The sequence below is a fragment of the Calonectris borealis genome, chromosome 2, assembly GCF_964195595.1.
Source record: "Calonectris borealis chromosome 2, bCalBor7.hap1.2, whole genome shotgun sequence".
Classification (NCBI taxonomy): Eukaryota; Metazoa; Chordata; class Aves; order Procellariiformes; family Procellariidae; genus Calonectris; species Calonectris borealis.
The window spans coordinates 32,702,612-32,720,997 of NC_134313.1; the positions used below are offsets into that span (position 1 = coordinate 32,702,612).

The following is an 18,386-nucleotide window of genomic DNA, read 5'->3' on the forward strand; positions in this document are numbered from 1 at the left end:
GTAGGGTGGTCAGGCAATTGCCCAAATCCTCTTTGTGAAACAGGAGGTGAGCACAGGAGCTGTGGGCGATGGCATCAACCCAGGATCAAAAGAACAACTTAAAGGCACACCTGGGATGGAGCAAGGCTATTGATTCAGGCAATTCCACATCATGAAGAAAAAAAAAAGGAAGATGTTATAACCAGTTCATTGCTGGCTCTTTACAAAGTTGTCCTTTAGATGTGACACTTCTGCAATGTCCCATCACCCAAGACTTTCCCTATATTCAACAGAAAAATATGCATGTTTCCCAAGCCACATTTGGACTCAGATCTTAGGCGGACTGAACCACTCTGTGAAAAAGCCTGTTTTAATACCCTAACAAGGTCTCCTGAATTGTATGAACTTTGTGAAAAGACAAGATCGAGAGCAGACACCTGCCTGATGCATAGCAAGACAACTAGGGGTCATGGCCAGGTGCAGTGACTGGGCAAGATAAGCTGTGCCAGCTGTCTGGGAGCCTGCACCTAGAAAGGCACAACCTGCTGGCTGTTGCAGGGCATAGCTCTTCATCAGCTACCCAAGCCAGAGATCCAAGGGTGCAAAATCTCAAGAACCTCCTATGCTGGAGGCTCTTGGGAGAAAAACTCTTTTGATGGTAGAGATAACAACTTCCAATGGCTTTTATCAGTCTCTAAAAGAAATCGAAATAATGGAGTGCAACATAATGCACAATTCCCTCGGAGACAGGTATTCACAATTAATTAATAATAGTGCCTATTTCTATGCAGTTATCCGCTAACACAGAATACCCATCTGAAGATCTTTAACAGGGATAACATAAACCAAAAATAATTTACTTCATAACTAAATGATTTTGCACAGCTAGATAACAGATCTATTAAAACACAGCTTGTAAGCATGCAGTTACAGACATATACATATGCATGGCTTGTATATACTTAGTGTGACTCATAAATTGAAGTACGTGGTGTGATTCACACAACTCCTGCGAGATTTGTTGGATGATGAGTATGCTATGTACCTCCTACTGTATCATGGCTTCTAGTCTTATAGTGCACCATTCTGTGTATCTCTGGAAGACAATGAAGTATGTCTGCAGTGGACTTGGCAGTTTACTCCTCAAACTCTGCCACCTGGCATTTCCAGGTCACATCTGCTCTTCTTCACTGCCTTGGCAGAAGCAAAGCACCTCAGCTGGGTGCTTCAGGTTATGTTAGGTGAGGTGGGTCTTACCCCACCGTGTGCCACAGTTGTTCTAACTCCTGACAGATGCTATTGCTAGGTTTGTCCAATGAAGGAATAAAGCTCGAATCACAGTAACTGCAGGATTTAAGTGTCTAGAAGAAGCATGTGAACAACAGATCCTATGTCACTCCCAAAGCTGCTCTCAAACTTTGCAGATGGTCATTTTGCTTGGACTGCTTAGTTGTAGTTGCTTGTCTAAGGAATCATTGTTAGGTGTCCCTTTAGAGATGGTTATAAGAGAAATAAATATATTCTGTGAGAGTGCTGCTACTACGATGGCAGGAAGAAAACTGATCTCCCCTAGTAACCAAGGTGTAAGCTGTATGCCATCAGAGATAGGAGTAAATACTTCTCATATGGAAAAGTAATACATCTGGTGGTGGGAGTGAAACTATTCAGAATTTGCTAAAGAATAATCTCTGTTTCTTCATCCCAACCCTAAACAGCATAACTGCAGTTAAAAATGGAAACTGGATCGATTCATTCCACTCAATACCATACTCCCATTTTCCCACGTGAACCCTCAGGTTTGCAGGGAAGCCAAGAAACTATGACCTGTCGGGTCAGCAGAGAAGCAGAGTCACTTCATAGGGCACAGCACCACCAGTGACCAGGGCAGCCTCGGTATGCTGCTGTGATACAGCCCACGTCTGACTAGACTCTGCCTGATATAAACCCAGAGTAAACAGAACCTGGAGAAACAATCAGTTTGATAGTAAGACCTTATCAGCCTCTGCTCACTGCCAACAATGCAGACAGCAGAACACCAGACAGAATTGTCTTGCATGCATAGGCAGAGCCTGTAGGAAAGGTGGAAGCAAGGCCATGGAGTGAAAAACTCTTAAGAGATGGAGTTGCCAAGAAAGCAATTGTCCACTTGTGAAGAATGATAATAAGAAAAAAACCTTAATTGGGATGTCGGCACCCACATCAACTTATGAGATAGAGGGCAGGGACAAACTTTGCAACAAAGGAAGGGACCTATCATTTTTCTTCAATATTTGAAAAATATTGCTAAGGAAGATTGTGGAATCTCCATCAGTGAAATGATTTAAAAATAGCTCAACTGTTATTTCTCAGGAACAACACAGACATCATTGATTCAGCTTTGGGATAGAAGAAGGAATTAAACGACCTGCGAAAGATCCTTCCTGCTCTACTTTGTATTACTTTTCTAGGATACATTCTTTGAGATATAAGTGGAATAGTAATGAAGAACAGTGCTTACAGTAACACCATCATCTCTCCCTTACAATCTCAAATATGTGTTTGTAAAAATGAAAGAAAGAATGAGAAAGAGAAGGGAAAAGATAAAGAGAGGGAAAGAAAAAAAAGAAAAAGAAAAAGAAAAAAGAAAAAGAAAAAAGAAGAAGAAAAAGAAAAAAAGAAAAAAGAAAAAGAAAAAGAAAAAGAAAAAGAAAAAGAAAAAGAAAAAGAAAAAGAAAAAGAAAAAGAAAGAAAGAAAAAGAAAAAGAAGAAAAAGAAAAAGAAAGAAAAGAAAAAGAAAAAGAAAAAGAAAAAGAAAAAGAAAAAGAAAAAGAAAAAGAAAAAGAAAAAGAAAAAGAAAAAGAAAAAGAAAAAGAAAAAGAAAAAGAAAAAGAAAAAGAAAAAGAAAGAAAGGAAAAGGGGAAGGAGAAGGGAAAGGAGAAGGTGAAGGGGAAAGGGAAGGGGAAGAGGAAGGGAAAGGGGAAGGGAAAGTGGGAGGGGAGGAAGAGAAAGAAATGAAGTAAGAAAGAGCAAGCTCTTGCAAAGCATACAAGAAACTAGGAAACTGGTTAGTTCAGGATCATCCTAGAATAGAGTAAAATCACATATTTGGCTTGAGTAGACTCAAACTTCATTTGCACTATTATACCTGAGCTCAGCATCTGAGTCCGTTCAGCTTTAAACTTGTGTTTCAGTATCTAGAATAAATTTAGTATACAGAATTAGGACAGTAAATACCCATAAAGAACCCTGTAGAAATTTCCCTTTTACTGAAGTGGGAATATTAACTACTAAGGACTCATAAAAAAGGAAAGTAGAATGATTTCCACTAAATTCTTGTCACAGAAGGGAAATAAACAAAAGCCTTCTAAACCTCCTAATAAAAACACGAGCAAAATCAGTAAAATGTTCAAACTTTCCTTTTGAAGAGGCCTTTTACTATGTGAAGTACTAGACCTAGCCTCACCAAAGGATAAAGAGGGGACAGAAAAATATGCCGTCTTGCTTACCAGTTCTTCACAATTGTTTTCTTTTGCAGAAATAAAAGCTTTGAAGAGTACATGGTTTTTTACTCCCAGGGGGCATTGAGTATTTTTGGGTCTGAGACTGAAGGAGTACTGTTTGGTTGGCCAAATCAGACACTGGTCATTAGATGAGCCAATAACTTCTAAGGTCCATCAGAACTCTCAAGGAGTGCAGTTTTATTTGGTAGAAAGGCGAAGTCATAAAAATAGAGGTTATGCCACTCTGCCCTACAAGAACTGTGCCTTTTTATTCATGTAACCTATTATTCTCAAATGATATCCAAAATTACATCAAATTACATCCTAGCGCATCTTTCAAAAGCAACAGGTGAAGTCAAAAATAATTCATAATTTCACTGGTAATGTGAAATAAAATAATATAAAATAATAAATTTCATGTGAAAGCTATACAAAAAAATAATTTGGCTTTTCCAGATTTATGTTGGATCCATTGGACTCACAATGATAAAATAACATCAAATTTTCCTTTTTCTCCCTGATGTAACTACATGCAACTTAATATGCAAAGAAAGTTGCTCTGCTTAGTAAGTAGCTGGCATTTTATTACATGAAATTAATTTAAAGACTTGCAAGGACAACACCCCATTGTATAGGGTAGTCAAAAATTAATTACAGCCTTCTTTTCAGCAACATTAAATAACTGCATAGGCATGATTGACAATATCGTACAACGTGTTTTTTTGGTGTTTTCCTCAAAAGATGTCCCAATAAGCATTAAGCTAAAAAAAAAAGGCATTGGATCCTAAATGCTTTTTCCTTGTTCATATGTCATCATAACATTATTGAAGTTAACAGGGAGATGTTATTGTAAGATGCAACTGAATATCCATCCTACTAAAATCTCCTGATACGATTCAAGGCCAATAAACCATGAAAGGGAAATGTTTTCTCTATGATAATGTAATTAAATAAGAATAACACCAAGAGAACGCAATATATTTTGTTCTCTACTCAATTCCACACATTACTCTTGGGTTTTATTTCAAGAGTAAGACAGTGAGAGCATAATAAAACCATTCTGGCAACAGTGATCTCTCCTTTCTGTTGTAAGCCTTAGCCTCATCAACCTATCAGAATCAATGAGTAAAAACATGAATCTATCAAATTTTCTTGCCACTCAAATTGTGTTCCCAGTGAACTCTCTTATCATCATAAGTGTTATAAACATCAAGGAGGAAAATTTTATAATCTAATTTTAAAGAGTCAGTAATATGTCTTAAAATTAATCATTCATTCTTGATCTCTAATATTAGCTTTCAGCTACTAAAGCCTAATCCAATTTTACTGAAATAATGCAAGGCTTTCTATTGATGTAGAAGGCTGTTGTTTCATAAGATACCATCAGTGCCTCTATAATAAACGCGCTTAGCTCTTGATCTTAGCAGGAATCCAGCTCAAAAATCCAGCTCAGTATGCTTCAGCCTCAAAGCAGAAGTTAGCTCTCTAGTAAAATCTATAGAAGAAATTATGGAAAAGTCCCAAGCATCCCCTGAATTTTAAAGCCATGAATACAACAGGACCAGAGAAATCTCACTAAATGGAGGAAAAATTTGTATTTTATCTTTAAGAAAATAGTTGATCACAGTGGAACAAAGACACAACTGACAAAAAGAGTCAGCTGGGAAAAAGGGAAATTCCAGTAGACGTCTGGACAACCTCTCACACAAACTGTGCTTTTATTCACACGAGGGATGTCCAGCCAGTCCCAAATAAGTCACTATCTACATGAATGGGAGCTGTGGCTGACAACCTGAGTTTGCAGAGCTTTATCTAAGAATTTTTAAATATTCCAAAGGGTTTGGTACACTTTATTTTCCAAGGATAGGTAATATTTCAGATTTGTGTTTTCTTTAACAGAGAAAAATCTCTGGGGAGACCTTTTCTTCCCAGACTTATTATTTTGGACATATTATATCAAAGGATATTTAACCTGAATTGTTCCTTCCCTCTCCTCTACAGAATCAATGAGGAAAAATAAGTTAAGAAACTTCTACGGACTGTGTCTTAAACATTGACCACAAGGGAAGGATATCATTGAGTAAATTCTCAAAGCAATATATGTATGACAGATGTGAGTAACTTACTGGGAAAAGATCTAAATTATGAGGGAAAATCTCAGAACCCTGTAAATTAAGACTGCAACAAGACAGAACCCAGCAAAAATTAAGCTGCGAATTTTCAAGTTCCAGCTTGAAACTTGAGTTCCAGTTCCATCCAGATATGATCAAACTTATTCCAGGACTGCAGAGCTCTAGCTGACAGATTAATAAAGGAATCAGATCTTTTCAGATTAAGTTGTTTACTTCATTTGATTATCATAAATTGCATTCAGAAAAAAATAACACTGTCATTATTTAAAAAAAACTCAATCCAGCAGAGAATTGCTTTTTGGGAAAGCACTTATCTATCTACTTTCCTAGGTCAGGGCTATACTGGCTAAATACTGGAGAAGATTCTACTTAAAACCATTTCAGCACAAGCATAAGAACAAAGTACGTGGGACCAGTTAAATCTGGGGCTAATATTGTTTAGACATATACAACTTTAAAATTGGACTTTAAAGATGGCTGCCATGGATAACACTGCATGTAGTTAGAGGGGAAAGCTGGGCACTTCATTTTCTTCATTCTCTTGGTGCTGAAAAACAAAGAGTGAAAAAAAGCAAAAAAAAAAAAAGAGAGAGAGAGACTGGACAAGATGCAGCTATATTTATTCTTATCTTTCTTATTCTCTATTCCAGTAGTCACACCAGCTGGACACTCAGAATCTGAATCCAAGAGACCTGATAATCTTAAACATAATAGGAAAAAACAAGAAACTTCATGAAGAAAGCGAACATCCAGAGGGATAATGTGTAGGCTCAGATAAGCATGAATTGTGTTGTGCAAATACATGACAAGGGGAAAGGGGACCAAGGCTGCTAAGGCACTGAGGCATCTATGATTTCTGTTTTAATCAATTGGCTTCCTCTCTTCTATTGCAGTTTCAGAAAAGCAGCCATCAGTGAATCTGGTTAAACAGAGAAACCATATTCCATGAATTGTGCAAAAAGAATATGATTATTCAAACAATGTCCCCAGTAAAGATATGCAGCTTGCATTTTCATTCTGCATCTCACCAAGAGAAAAAAAAAAAAGTAAAATAATAGAAACATCCCATTTTCTGAACTTTATTTATATGCAATTAAATCTGCACAAAGCAAGGTGGTCTAGGAGGATGAGTGGAGATGAGACAATAGAAAGCACAGAGAGCAAATCCCAGTATCAATTACTGGTTTACACATTTTGGAAAGGGAAAGTATTGATGATATTTTGCCTTAATTGCACTCTGCAATAGAATAGGAATAATTCCTACTCATCTGCTTCACTGGGCTACTTATAAAATTAAATTGCAAAGCCGTAACAAGGCCTGGCCATAATTTCTAGAGCAAGGAGTCAGTCTGAGTTGCCTTCAGCTCAACTTTCCATGTACCCAAAGAGCCCTTGTACTCCAGGAGTTTCCAGAAACTCCCTGTCATGGACTCTCTGGTCTCAGTTCAAGGATGCTGTTGAAGTCAGGAGACACAGGCTACACTATTCTTTATGATTTCAAATTTACTGTTCACCATACAGGACTATACCACATGGCCCCAGAAGACATCAAGCCACAGAGCGAGAATGTCCCTGGAGTGTGCGGCAGCAATGCCCCACCAGCCCAGCCTGAAAATTGCACTCAGTCCCTGGATTTTCTGTTGGACATTTGCACTGCACTGAGCTGAGCTGCATCTCAGCTGATGCCTTTTCTGAAGGTAGATGCATTGATTTCAAGCATGAATTTCTGAGGGAACCAGATGCTATATGTGTGGGAGTAAATGTCCAGTCCTAGGGAAGTAGTATGCACGGTCCTCAGAGTGGGATATTTGTCTTCTGGTGTTTAATTTCAGAGTGTCCATCTGTGATTAATGACAAATGTGTTATTTGTTTTGAAGTCTCAACTACAACATTTGGGATTCAGTAGATTTTTGCAGGACATTATCTGAAACAGATTCTGGATTGCACTTATTGCTGAAATTTTACATTTCTTCTGAAACTATAATGGACTTCACCTGTAAATATCTCCAGAATATAATTAAGACCATCTGGTAGAGGGAATTGATTTTTGAAACATTTTTGCTGGAAAGGAAGCCAAATTCGCTCTTGGGAGTGGGGTCTCTAATAATGTTTCCCTTTCCTCTGAAATAATAGTATGAAGTAAAACCATTCTGGGAAGTGTCAACAAAATCTTAATTTGATGTACAAGGGCTGAAAAGCCAAAGCTAGAAGGAGAACCATGGGACAAAAATGTGTTTACACAGATGCTGGATTGTCTCCAAAACCCGTGAAAGTGCTAAATCCTCCCAGGGCTGAACAATGGGACTGAAATGAGACATCAAAGAATAATTAATTTTTGTTAACTTGCTCCCACCCACTATCACACTGTGTGGGATTTCTTTCCCCTACAAGCACAAATAATCAACATAGTGCAAAGGGTTTCTAATCCATTCATTGTGTTAGCACATACTCAGGCAGGGAAGTTTGATTGGAGCTGGCTTGCATTACTGCTTTTATATTTGTAAAACAATTTTAAGTAGAATACAAGCCCTTTATAAGGCAGTTCCTTCATAGAAATTAGTTTAATGCATGAATTTTTGTGTAAAATCTGCAGGCATCTGAGCTGGACACTGACCCTCTGACAACTAGGTCAAGCACGGACTGATGCCCCAGGCTGAGCTGAAATGGGGCTCCTGGGCAGGGGTCGGGGAAGCCCCAGGGTCAAGGCCCCTCGGGGCCCTGAAAAATACTTACAGGGCAGTTATTTTCAGTATCTGACTTTAATAAGAGTTACTTGGAATGGACTGCTTTATGAACAACAGAATATATTGGACATACTATTATATAGAAGTAGATAAGGTTGTTTATTGTTTATACTCACTAGAATCAATAATACTAGATTTTTAGGTTCTAACCTGAAAAAAAAATAGAGTGCTTATTCAATGATTCATTTTCTTTTTGGATGTTTGAGTCTCACAGTTAATACTGCCCAAACAGCCATTGGCAGAGCAAAACTATCTTCCTCCATTTGACCTCCACACTTGAAGAAATAATCACTGCCTTTTTTTAGGACAGCTGACAGCTAAGAGTGGGACCATAACCTCAGAAAACTGAGAGATTTCCCATCATTGACTTTGTTTTTTAAAAAACTTTGATCTGAAGTGCATGTGTGAGGTAGGGAGGGGAGAGGAAAAGGAAAGGCCAGTATTAATTGCAGAGATTGCAGGCAGAGTAGGATAACAATTTTGAAATAAATCATATAACCAAACCATAACAGGAAAATCTTTGATAGTCTGAGCATTGTATAGAGCCAGTACGCTCTCCCTAAAGCACAGCGCCATTTCATTACTGTTCCTGGAAAGCTCAGACAAGAGATTTTCCTAATGTGGTAGAATATCAGATCTAAATTGCTAAACAATTTCATTTTCTACTCCTTTACCCCAGCTCACCACCAAAAAAACCCACCCAAACCCCCAAAAAAACCCACCCAAAAAAAACCCCCAAAACCAACCAAACAAAACCCCCAAACTCCCTTCTTATGGAAACAGCAGAACTACACCAATTTGAGAAGACAGTAAGATATAAAGATATAAATTGGACACTGCTCATGACTTTAAATGAACATGTGTTGGAGTGGATATGGAAGCTGCTTCTCTTTGAGCAAGTTTTTACTTGCAGCTTCAGTTTGCTGAACATGTTTCTCTTATCCCTCCAAAATATTTTCAAAAACATGCACTAAAATGTCACAACAAAACTTGTCTCCTTATTTCATAATTCTGTAGCATTATAAAGCAGTCCTGGCTGGATAACACATAATTTCTTCTTTATCAGTTGTTCTCAGAAGTCTGATTTTCTGCCATATTATGTAATATAGTGAACTACAGAGAGTTATTAAAATCTCAGGACAATTGGTTATTTTACACTGATGAGAACATTGTATATACATACTTCATGAAGAGTAAAACTTTTGGCTTGTATAGTAACGAATAGAAGGAATTTGGAAATGAATTATATTTTCAAGTCTTGAGCATTACCAATCTTGGCTTGCAGTACTATAAATGAATTGTTGTTTTAAGTATATGGTCTAATCTAACACAAACAAGTTGTATATATGGTAGTTCTGGGCCACAGTACACTTGCATTGAAGTTACCAGCAACATACACTGAAGCTAACAGCAAAATAAAGCAAATCAATACATGAGCCTAAGTAGTTTTGGAGAATTAGTTCTAAAGAATTCCAGTTTCCTGTTGATCTGCATCTTACCATTGGTCAACTTTTGTGTTTAAGATAACTTCTTATGTGTGCCAAGAGGGCTTATAATGTTTTTCTTCCATTTAATGTCAAACAAAGTGTCACTTCCATGTACAGTCTTTCCATCATCAAGGCACTTTAATGGTCTCTCTCCTTAATCAGGCCACCTATTTTCATGACATTTGTGGAAGAATAATTATCTTTGGGACCTCTAGCCTCTAATTCACATATGGCTGAAATCAGAGAGCACACACACACAAACACAGACTTTATAAGCCTTGTTTCCAAAGGAAATTGCTCTAAAAAGATACTCTTCTGCCTTTTGTTTTACAAGAAGTGATCTCATTGTAATCAAAACGGATGTCCTATAAAAGACATTGGAAGCTTTTTTCCATTCAAATGAAGATAAACAATTAACACTACCCAGTATCAGAAGAGTAAACAAGCAGCGGTAAGTGATAGGCCAGTGACCGCAAAGGCATAATGTCCCGCTTAAAGCAGTAATGTTGTTTCTTTTGGAAGGGAGGCAGGATTTTCATATCATGCCATAGATCGCTGCACCCGTTCTCCTGCTACTATTCAGTGTATTTGTGATTGTAAACTTACCGGGTTCCTCATCAGATCAGTTTGTTTTCTGTTTCTATTCTTTCCATAGGGAGATTCCTTCCCCTAATAACAAAAATATCTGTTTCTAATGTCCCATATACGAATACAACATAGATCTTGAGGGTTCACATTAAAGTCAGGAAAAATACTAAATGAAGGTGATATGAAGATTGGCCAACTCAAAAAGGAGACATTAGGGGATCAGGAAAAATGTTTGCTTTTATAAGAGCATGAAAAACATAATTGCAAGAAATATGCTCCAGCTATAAATTCTTTCAGATGACATAGGTAAAGGGGATGATTCATAAATACTCAGGAAATTATGAAAGAGATAAATGGTCCAAAATTATGGGAAAAGTCATTTTCCATGGTTGGTAGGATGAACGTAAAAGAACAGACTTTTCTGCTATTAGGGTAAGCTCAGTAACATGATACATGCACTGAGCAGCTAAAATATTGGGGTTGAAGTAGCAATGGATTCTGCAACAACTGTTGTTGCAAACTGGAAGTGTGCGATTGCATGATCCCCCGGGCTTCTGAATCTGATAGAAATCTCCCCATCACTGGCCGCCAAACAGTTTCGCTTTCAGGACTTGTTTGTCTGGTGTGACAGAAATTCACCTAAACTTTTTAAATTTTGTCTGATCTGATATCTCTTTGGAAGAATAGTAGCATCGTAGGCTCTGTTTCCCAACCAGTGTAAAAGTAATACTCAAGACACTGATATTTCTGATTATTTATTATGGCACTTTAAAGCATATAAACTCCATTGCTAGATGTTTCAAGCCAGTTTAAAAAAAAAAAAAACCAAAACAAAACAAAATGAGGCTTTAAGTTTTAGGCAGTATTTCAGTAGATTTTGGTTAAGAATTTTTAGAATGCTACTAGACAGGAAATAAGAATTTTGCTAGGAAAACAAAGAGTCTTAGCAAAATAAGGCTTCCTTTCAGTAAAGCACGTATGTGTTTGCTGAAGTTTATCATGTCCATTGGCTCACCAGTATATATTTTTTCAGACAAGAAATTTGTGGGTTTGAAATATGAAAAACCAAACTAATCCCTGCAAATACATTCCTCTATTCAAACACCAACAAAGCTATCTCTTACTTATACCCATCCAATTCTATTTACTTTGTAACACACAAGTTAGAAACAACTCTAGAGCCTGAACTCTGAATGTTTTTTCCATTTCAGATTTTACTACCTTAGCAATTAAGGATGCTGGTCAAAATTCAGCTTGCTATTAACTGTTCGTTGCCATATATTGATTGCATTATCTTGAACTGAAGGCAGTTTGTAGTAGAGCCTAAAACCAAACTGAGTTTTTATAAAACCTCACTTTAAAATTCCACTATAGTAAGAACATTTCCACTTCATATATTTGACAATTTTATTCCATAGCTTCATAAGTTCAGAATAGTTACATAATAGTTACATCACGGCTTTTAAAAAGGATTGCACTCAGCTACTCAGTCCATTGAAATACTAGAAAACAGGGAAAAGGAAAATATGGAGTGTAAAGGAGCTCTGTCCACTGAACCAAGTTGTTTGTAGCAAGTTCCTACTGAACATGAAGATGTCCTCATGCTTTCTGGTAGACTCTAATACACTTGACACCGTTCATGTCACATTCCTAGAAGATAAAGAGATAGATTTATTAAGTTGCCTCAGTACAGACTGTAAGGAAAAAGATCTTTTAGAGTTACTTTTCAGGCTACCGGCCAGCAGCACTCAGGGATCAGAAAGCGGGACTGAACTCACCACCACCAGTTGTCCATCCACTAGTTTCCGTGTTATTATGGTCTTCTTGCCATCCCATTCCTGCTCCTGAATCAATGACCCATCATCTTTTAAGCTGATAAGGGTCTGAAAGAAGAACCCGAACATCAATATTTTACCCATGACATCTGATGGAAACTGAGGCTTTCCAACACCTTATTCCAAAGGAAAAATTCCCACCCCAGCTCACTCAGTAGTAATTTTGCCACTGACATCTACAAAGCCAGGATATTATCTTAAATGTTTTATTGATCCTCATCTTACAGTAGCTCACTGCCTGTTCACTCACTGCTCTGACACATTCCTGCATCAGGTAGACCTTTGACAGCATGCACAATTTCAATTAACAAGAGCAGACGATGTTCTCTGTTCATGTCTTTGTGCACGGGCTTTGAGCTTTTGTGCAACGTTTATCTGATCTTGCAATAACAGATGAATTGCCAGTGTGTGGCTGGAGGTGGGGGGGTGGTACACAGAGACCACTCACAAAAGGAAATGAGAGAGACATATTTGAGGGCTCCTTTGTGTTTAATCTCTTTTTGGATGAATGTTCTCCCTACTTGGTGCAGGGAGAAGCTCTTTGCCTTCTAAAACTGGAGATTAGGGACTGTGATTCACATGTATGCCTTGTGTGTCTGTTATCCCTCTGCACAGTGAACCAGGCTCTCTTGTTATGCAAATACGAGACTGAGCGGAAAGGTTAACCCTAGGGCTGAATTGCCTCTGATTAAACATCAATGGGATTTTTTCCACAGGCTTCAAATGAAGTGGCGTTTGGCTTTAACGGGGATTTAGAGGTCTGTTAGTTTTACTAACGCAATTCTTCTTTCAACAAATTGAAAACAACAAAATACACAAGACATTATTGGTTTCAGCATTTTCCCTCTTTGGAAGTTGCTTAATCCAGGAAAAAGAAAAAAGAATTTATTTCAATGAGACTTACAGCGACAGCTGTTCATCAAATAAGGCATTGTTAGTATGGATGTCAAAACTGATTTTTAAATAGCGTCTCCATCTGTAAAACACCCAAAGAATTGTGTTTTTTCAGTAGAAAGTCTAGTATACTGACCTGAGTTTTCCTGCCATCTAATGTATTTTCCTCAAATTTCTCACCAAGCTTGAAGCTGAACTGTGAAGTTTTGAAGGTGCTTTCTGTTTTTACGGTGATTGTGTCCCCATCCTTAATAATGTAAACATCTGGTTTGGCCATGCTTCCCATTTTTCTCATGGCCATACCCACACCTGCAAGGCGAGAGGTACAGAGTATCACAAAGTCAGTTAAACCCTAAGGCTTAGGGCCACACAAGAATTCAAATACCTAATTCCCATTTAATTAGGCACTTAAGTACACTTGAGAATCAAAGCTCAAGAGCCACAAAGAAAGAGGATGTTTTAAATTATCCACTGATGAGGAAGGAGGAAAGCTTATTTGTAGGGTTGTTCTTTAGCTTCCTCAGGGAGCTAAAGTTAAATCTATTTTGCCCTCTAGAGGACTCGCAGATGTCCCAAAACTCAGCATTGAATTTTTACAAACAAATAAACAATAAACAGGGAAACAAGCACAAAAGCTTAAACTAATACGAAATTACTCCCTTCAAGTTATGAATGCTTTAAAAATTCTGCAGATGATTTTTAATTGACAGATTAATCCACCTGTGTATTTATTTCAACTTACTCAAGAAATACTCTTCCCTGTACACCCTGTACACAATTGCAAACATGCAATTTTCAATATAAGTTCATCTTCTACATCCTGTATCCAAGGTATGGACTTGTGAATTAGGAAACCATTACCATGCAAAATAGCACGTACACACACAAAAAAAAGGACTGTGAAAGAAATTAGTTTTGTGAACGACTGAAAATTCATCACCTGGAGACAGCGGCCCTCAAAACCCTTCAGCAAAAAAGATTCTCCCTGCCTCAGCCCCTGCGTGCACTGTTTGAGTGGTTTGCTTGGGCCTTTTTGATCTGAAGGATGAAGTTACGAGTAAGAGGGTAGTCAGGCAACAAACATGACTCCATCAAACTGGAAAGTGCAGATCTGAACCAAGAATTGATAAGCAACCAGATGGAGCAGAAAGTGCCACCAGGTCAGTGAGTGTCTGGGCTCTGCAGCTGGTGTAGTTAGAAAATGTTGTCAGCAGCACAGCGCTCCCCCGGGGCGTACAGGATACTTGGGTGAGGGCTGAATCCACAACGCAAAGATTACAGTTTCCTTGGGAGGTGGAAATAACAAAGTACTTCCCAGCCACTGCTTCTCCAGACTCAACTGAGATTCCAGGACTGAGCCTTAAGCTTCAGACTGCAGAGCAAAAACCAGTCCTCTTCAGTCCAGCTTTTCTGACCAGAATTGGAAATTATTGTCACAGTGACCCCCCACCCACCCTTCTGCTGTCATCCAGTCCAGCGTAATCAGTGAGTTATCTGATCAGCTATGCCTTGGAATCCAACTAAACAGAGATGAGCTGCATATGTTTTCCATATGGCAAGGAGTGAAATTCAAACTTCTTTATCCCTGAATATTCCTTTATACAGACTGAGCGGAATCTGCAGAATCTCATTTATGGTGTGTCAACAGGATCAAAGGCAGAGAGTTTTCTAAGTAGTCGGTCTCAGAGGGTGAGATCCACTAAAGGACTGGCTCCTAAAGTGTGACTTGGAGTAAATTTAATTGCCTAAATTGTAATTGTAAAAAGGAAAAGTGACTGGTTTAAGATTGTGATCTAAAAACAAACAAACAACACTCAGTTGCTGCCTACACATGGGAGGTGCTCTGCAGTTGCAGCACTTATTTTCTACTTTGAAGTTGCAATTTGGCACATGCCTAGCCCTGGCTGTTAGACGTGAGCACCACAGCATCCTAATCCATGGCTGAACTGAGCTGAGCTTAAAATTCTTTAATTTCCTCCACCGAAGTCTCCCAAAGGGCTCAGTCCAGAAGGCTTTCTCACATCACAGCTATGACACATTGACAGGCCTCTCGCAAAACGCAATTACAGCCACCACTGTCTGCAGAGTGTAAATGCAGTGACGCCTTTTGTATTTTACATGAGGAGTGCAAGACCTAAATTCCTTCCTCTCCTCCCTCCAAAGACATTCAAGGCCACATCCTCCGCCTCTTGAGAAAGTATCCTAGCTTTCAGCAGAGAATAAATTGCAGAAAATAGTAGCTCCTGGGCTACACAGACACTGCAAGGTGTCTATCACCTGTTGGCCAGGGTGCTCACAGGGAGGAGGTAAATCTGAACTTGCGGAGGAGGCTCCTGGTGTTAGGTCTGTTCTTGATGCAGTAACTTCGTGTTGCAAAATGTACGGCAACCTGGAAGTGGGGATAACAAGCCAGGACTATCCCCCTGAGATAAGGGTGCTACCCACAGAAGAATACAAACAGCCTCTGGCAGTGGAGTCAGCTGTCGGTTGCCCATAGGCAGTTGATCCAGTTTGGCTTTCTCGTGAGGAGACACCCAAGGTGACTTCACGGGAGAGCAACCCGGGCTCAGCAGGTCTGTGTGTAGCCACCCCCGGCCGCGTGAGCCCGGCCCGGCCCCGGCAGCAGCGCTGGCGGCGGCCTCCGCCATCCGCCTCCCCCCGCCCCGGCGAGGGCAGCGCGGAGCCGGTTCGGGCAGGTGCCCCAGCGCCCGTCCCACCGCCCCGGGCTGCCCCGGCTCCCCGCCCCGGGGCATTACCCGGAGAGGGAGGAGCAAACTGGCCTAATCGCAGCCGGGCTGCTGGCACTGGCTGGTAATCCGGGGTGCCGCCGGTGGAGGGGGCGGCTGGGCAGCAGGGAAGGCGCAGCACGGGGCGGCGGGAATGTGCCTGCTGGCACCGGCATCTGCCTCCCGGCAATTACGGTGCAGAAAGGGTTGCCGACATCTTTAGGACGCGGAGCCGGAGGTGGCTGCTGTCCCGGGAGGAAGGGTCTGCTCCCGGCCGGCGCTCTCTCCCCGGCGCCGGGAGGGCGCGGAGCCCCCGGTGCCGCATCCGGGAGCATCCCAGCATCACCCCCCCCAGCCGCCGCTCCCCGCCCTCCGGCCCAGCCGCGGGGCCGCGCACCGGCCCCGGGGCCGCGCCCGCTGCGGACCTTGGACAGAGCCTCGCCGGCCGGCGGCGACGGCGGCGGCGGCGGCGGCGGCGGCGGCACGGACCCGGGGCTGACGGCGGCCGCGTCCCTCCCTCCCGGGGGCGCGGAGCCGCCGGCTCCTTACCCAGCTCCTTCATATACTCCTCGAAGCCCTCGCTGGAGACGAGGCACCATTTGCCTAAAAACGCATCGATGGCCATGGCGGCGGCGCTGGGGCTGGCGGCGTCCCTCGGGAAGCGCGGAGGCAGCAGGACGGGCTGCAGCGGGGCCGCGGCCGCCTTTATAGCGGGGCCGGCGACATGTGCCGCCGGGGAGAGCCAATGGGGCGCCCGCCGCGCCCCGGCCCCTTCCCCGCCGAGCCCCCGCCCGGCGAGTCCCGCCCGCGGCGGCGGCGGCAAGAGCGGGCACGCCGCGCCGCTGCCCGCCCTCCTCCCGCACACGCACACGCACACGCACGCACCACACACGCACGCACCACACACACACGCACACAAATGCACACACACACCCCCGCTGTCTGCACCCCGGGCCTGCAGCTCCCCGGGACGGCACGCTGCGCCCAGGAACCGTGGGACACTGCCGGAGCCATCCCGCCATCCCGCCGAGGGTGAAAGAATCCCGTGCGCTGTGCTCTGGCACCCATGGGGTCCAAAACCAGTCTCCAGGATTTTGGCTCCAGGGAATTTTCAGTCTGGGGCACTGAATCCTAAATGATGCCATTTATTATGAATCATCCATATTTTATGGATAATCCAGGAACAAGCAAGCATGGGGCATCATCTGGCACAGAGACATAGCAATAAGAAGCCAATATCCCAAAACTGTTTACTGGGTTTGATTGCAGGCCTTCCCAGCATTCCCCCAAGTCCTGCTGGTGTATCACATATTCCTGAACTACCGCAATCTGTAGCTTACTGCTGACCTGGGAGCAGACTTGTTACATGCACACAACAATCAGGCAGCAAACAAGATCAATTACAATACAGAACTAGTGCAGGTACTTGCAGTACATAGGAAAAATCAAAGCCTGAATGCAACCTCATGCTTTAGCACTGGAAAAATACAGATTTGGTACCTTGGTTTTAGTCCATATGAACTGCGATATCCTAATTCCTACTTCTTAAAGGAAAACACAGCAGTTGCCAGTGCTGCACACTATACCATCGTACAAAAGTACCATTGTAAAATATATGCCATTACCAGGCCCCGTGAGGGTTGGGCCTATCTTTTGTCAAATTCTGTCAGGTGAGCAGAGAGCTTTACTGTCATATCCTGTGAGAAAGCTGCTATTTCTAAGTCATAACAGAAATCCCGATTCCGATGTATCCCCAAGGTTTGTCTCTGCCATCAGGTTATGCCAATCTCTGCCTCATTTGGCCTTGTGTCAGACTGGATGAAACCCAGAGCTACTTTCTCCTCACCAGAAAAATAGAAATCCGAAGATGCGCCTAGTGCCTGGAGTTTTTTGATGGAGTAGCCATCTCTGCTAGTACCTTTGTGAAGGAGTTTGAGATTGAGGTGTCAAAAGTGGAGAAGACAGCAAGGTCTCTGTGCTGGTTCCAGAATTTCACAACATGAGAAGGTGCCGTGAATCCAAATGATTTGGTGCAAGGAGGTCGCTTCCCTTTATGCTTTGCAGTGATACAACTTAGTAGAGCTAAACTGAATCAGTTTGAAGGTTCAATACTTTCTAGAAAAGATCAGATTTGTCATACGCTAAGAATCAGCTCATTTTTCAACTGACATTTTTTGAGAAAATTCTTCTGTTTAACTATCCTTCCCTACTGAGCTGCCTTTAATTACCTTCCACTCCTCTGACTATGTTTGCTTTTAATATGCAAACAACGCTATAGCGTCTACTCATAAGGCAGCAAGCCACATTGCTTTTTTTTGTCATTAAGTAGGTACATTGAAACACAAGACTTTCAACTTCCTTCCACTTTTATCTTGTTTTTTTTTGGTCTTGCGCAAGAGACTTTGGAGTAAATTTTAAATTAGGCTGATGTTTACTACATAATTCATGGTAGCAGAACCAAAATGTCGTCCGTCCTGCAGTTCTTTTCTGGTTGCTTACAGAAAAGATAAATGAAAAGCAAT

At 41.3% G+C, this 18,386-nt stretch overlaps 1 protein-coding gene across 1 annotated transcript; it reads right to left on the reverse strand.

Moving 5' to 3' along the window:
• Positions 1 to 11,151: 11,151 nt before the first annotated feature.
• On the reverse strand, positions 11,152 to 16,673 carry LOC142078688 (fatty acid-binding protein 5). The gene is made up of 4 exons (XM_075141601.1): positions 16,414 to 16,673; positions 13,275 to 13,447; positions 12,188 to 12,292; positions 11,152 to 12,059 (listed from the first exon to the last, which is right to left on the reverse strand). The coding sequence occupies exons 1-4, from the start codon at positions 16,487 to 16,489 to the stop codon at positions 12,009 to 12,011; spliced, it is 405 nt and encodes a 134-aa protein (XP_074997702.1). The 5' UTR covers positions 16,490 to 16,673; the 3' UTR covers positions 11,152 to 12,008.
• Positions 16,674 to 18,386: the final 1,713 nt, after the last annotated feature.

Excerpts from the sequence above, each read along its gene's own strand:
- LOC142078688 (XM_075141601.1), bottom strand. The coding sequence starts at position 16,489 with ATGGCCATCGATGCGTTTTTAGGCAAATGGTGCCTCGTCTCCAGCGAG. Across the intron at positions 12,293-13,274 it reads TAGATGGCAGGAAAACTCAG|ACCCTTATCAGCTTAAAAGA; the intron begins GTCAGTATACTA and ends TTCTTCTTTCAG. Across the intron at positions 12,060-12,187 it reads TGGATGGACAACTGGTGGTG|GAATGTGACATGAACGGTGT; the intron begins GTGAGTTCAGTC and ends TTTATCTTCTAG.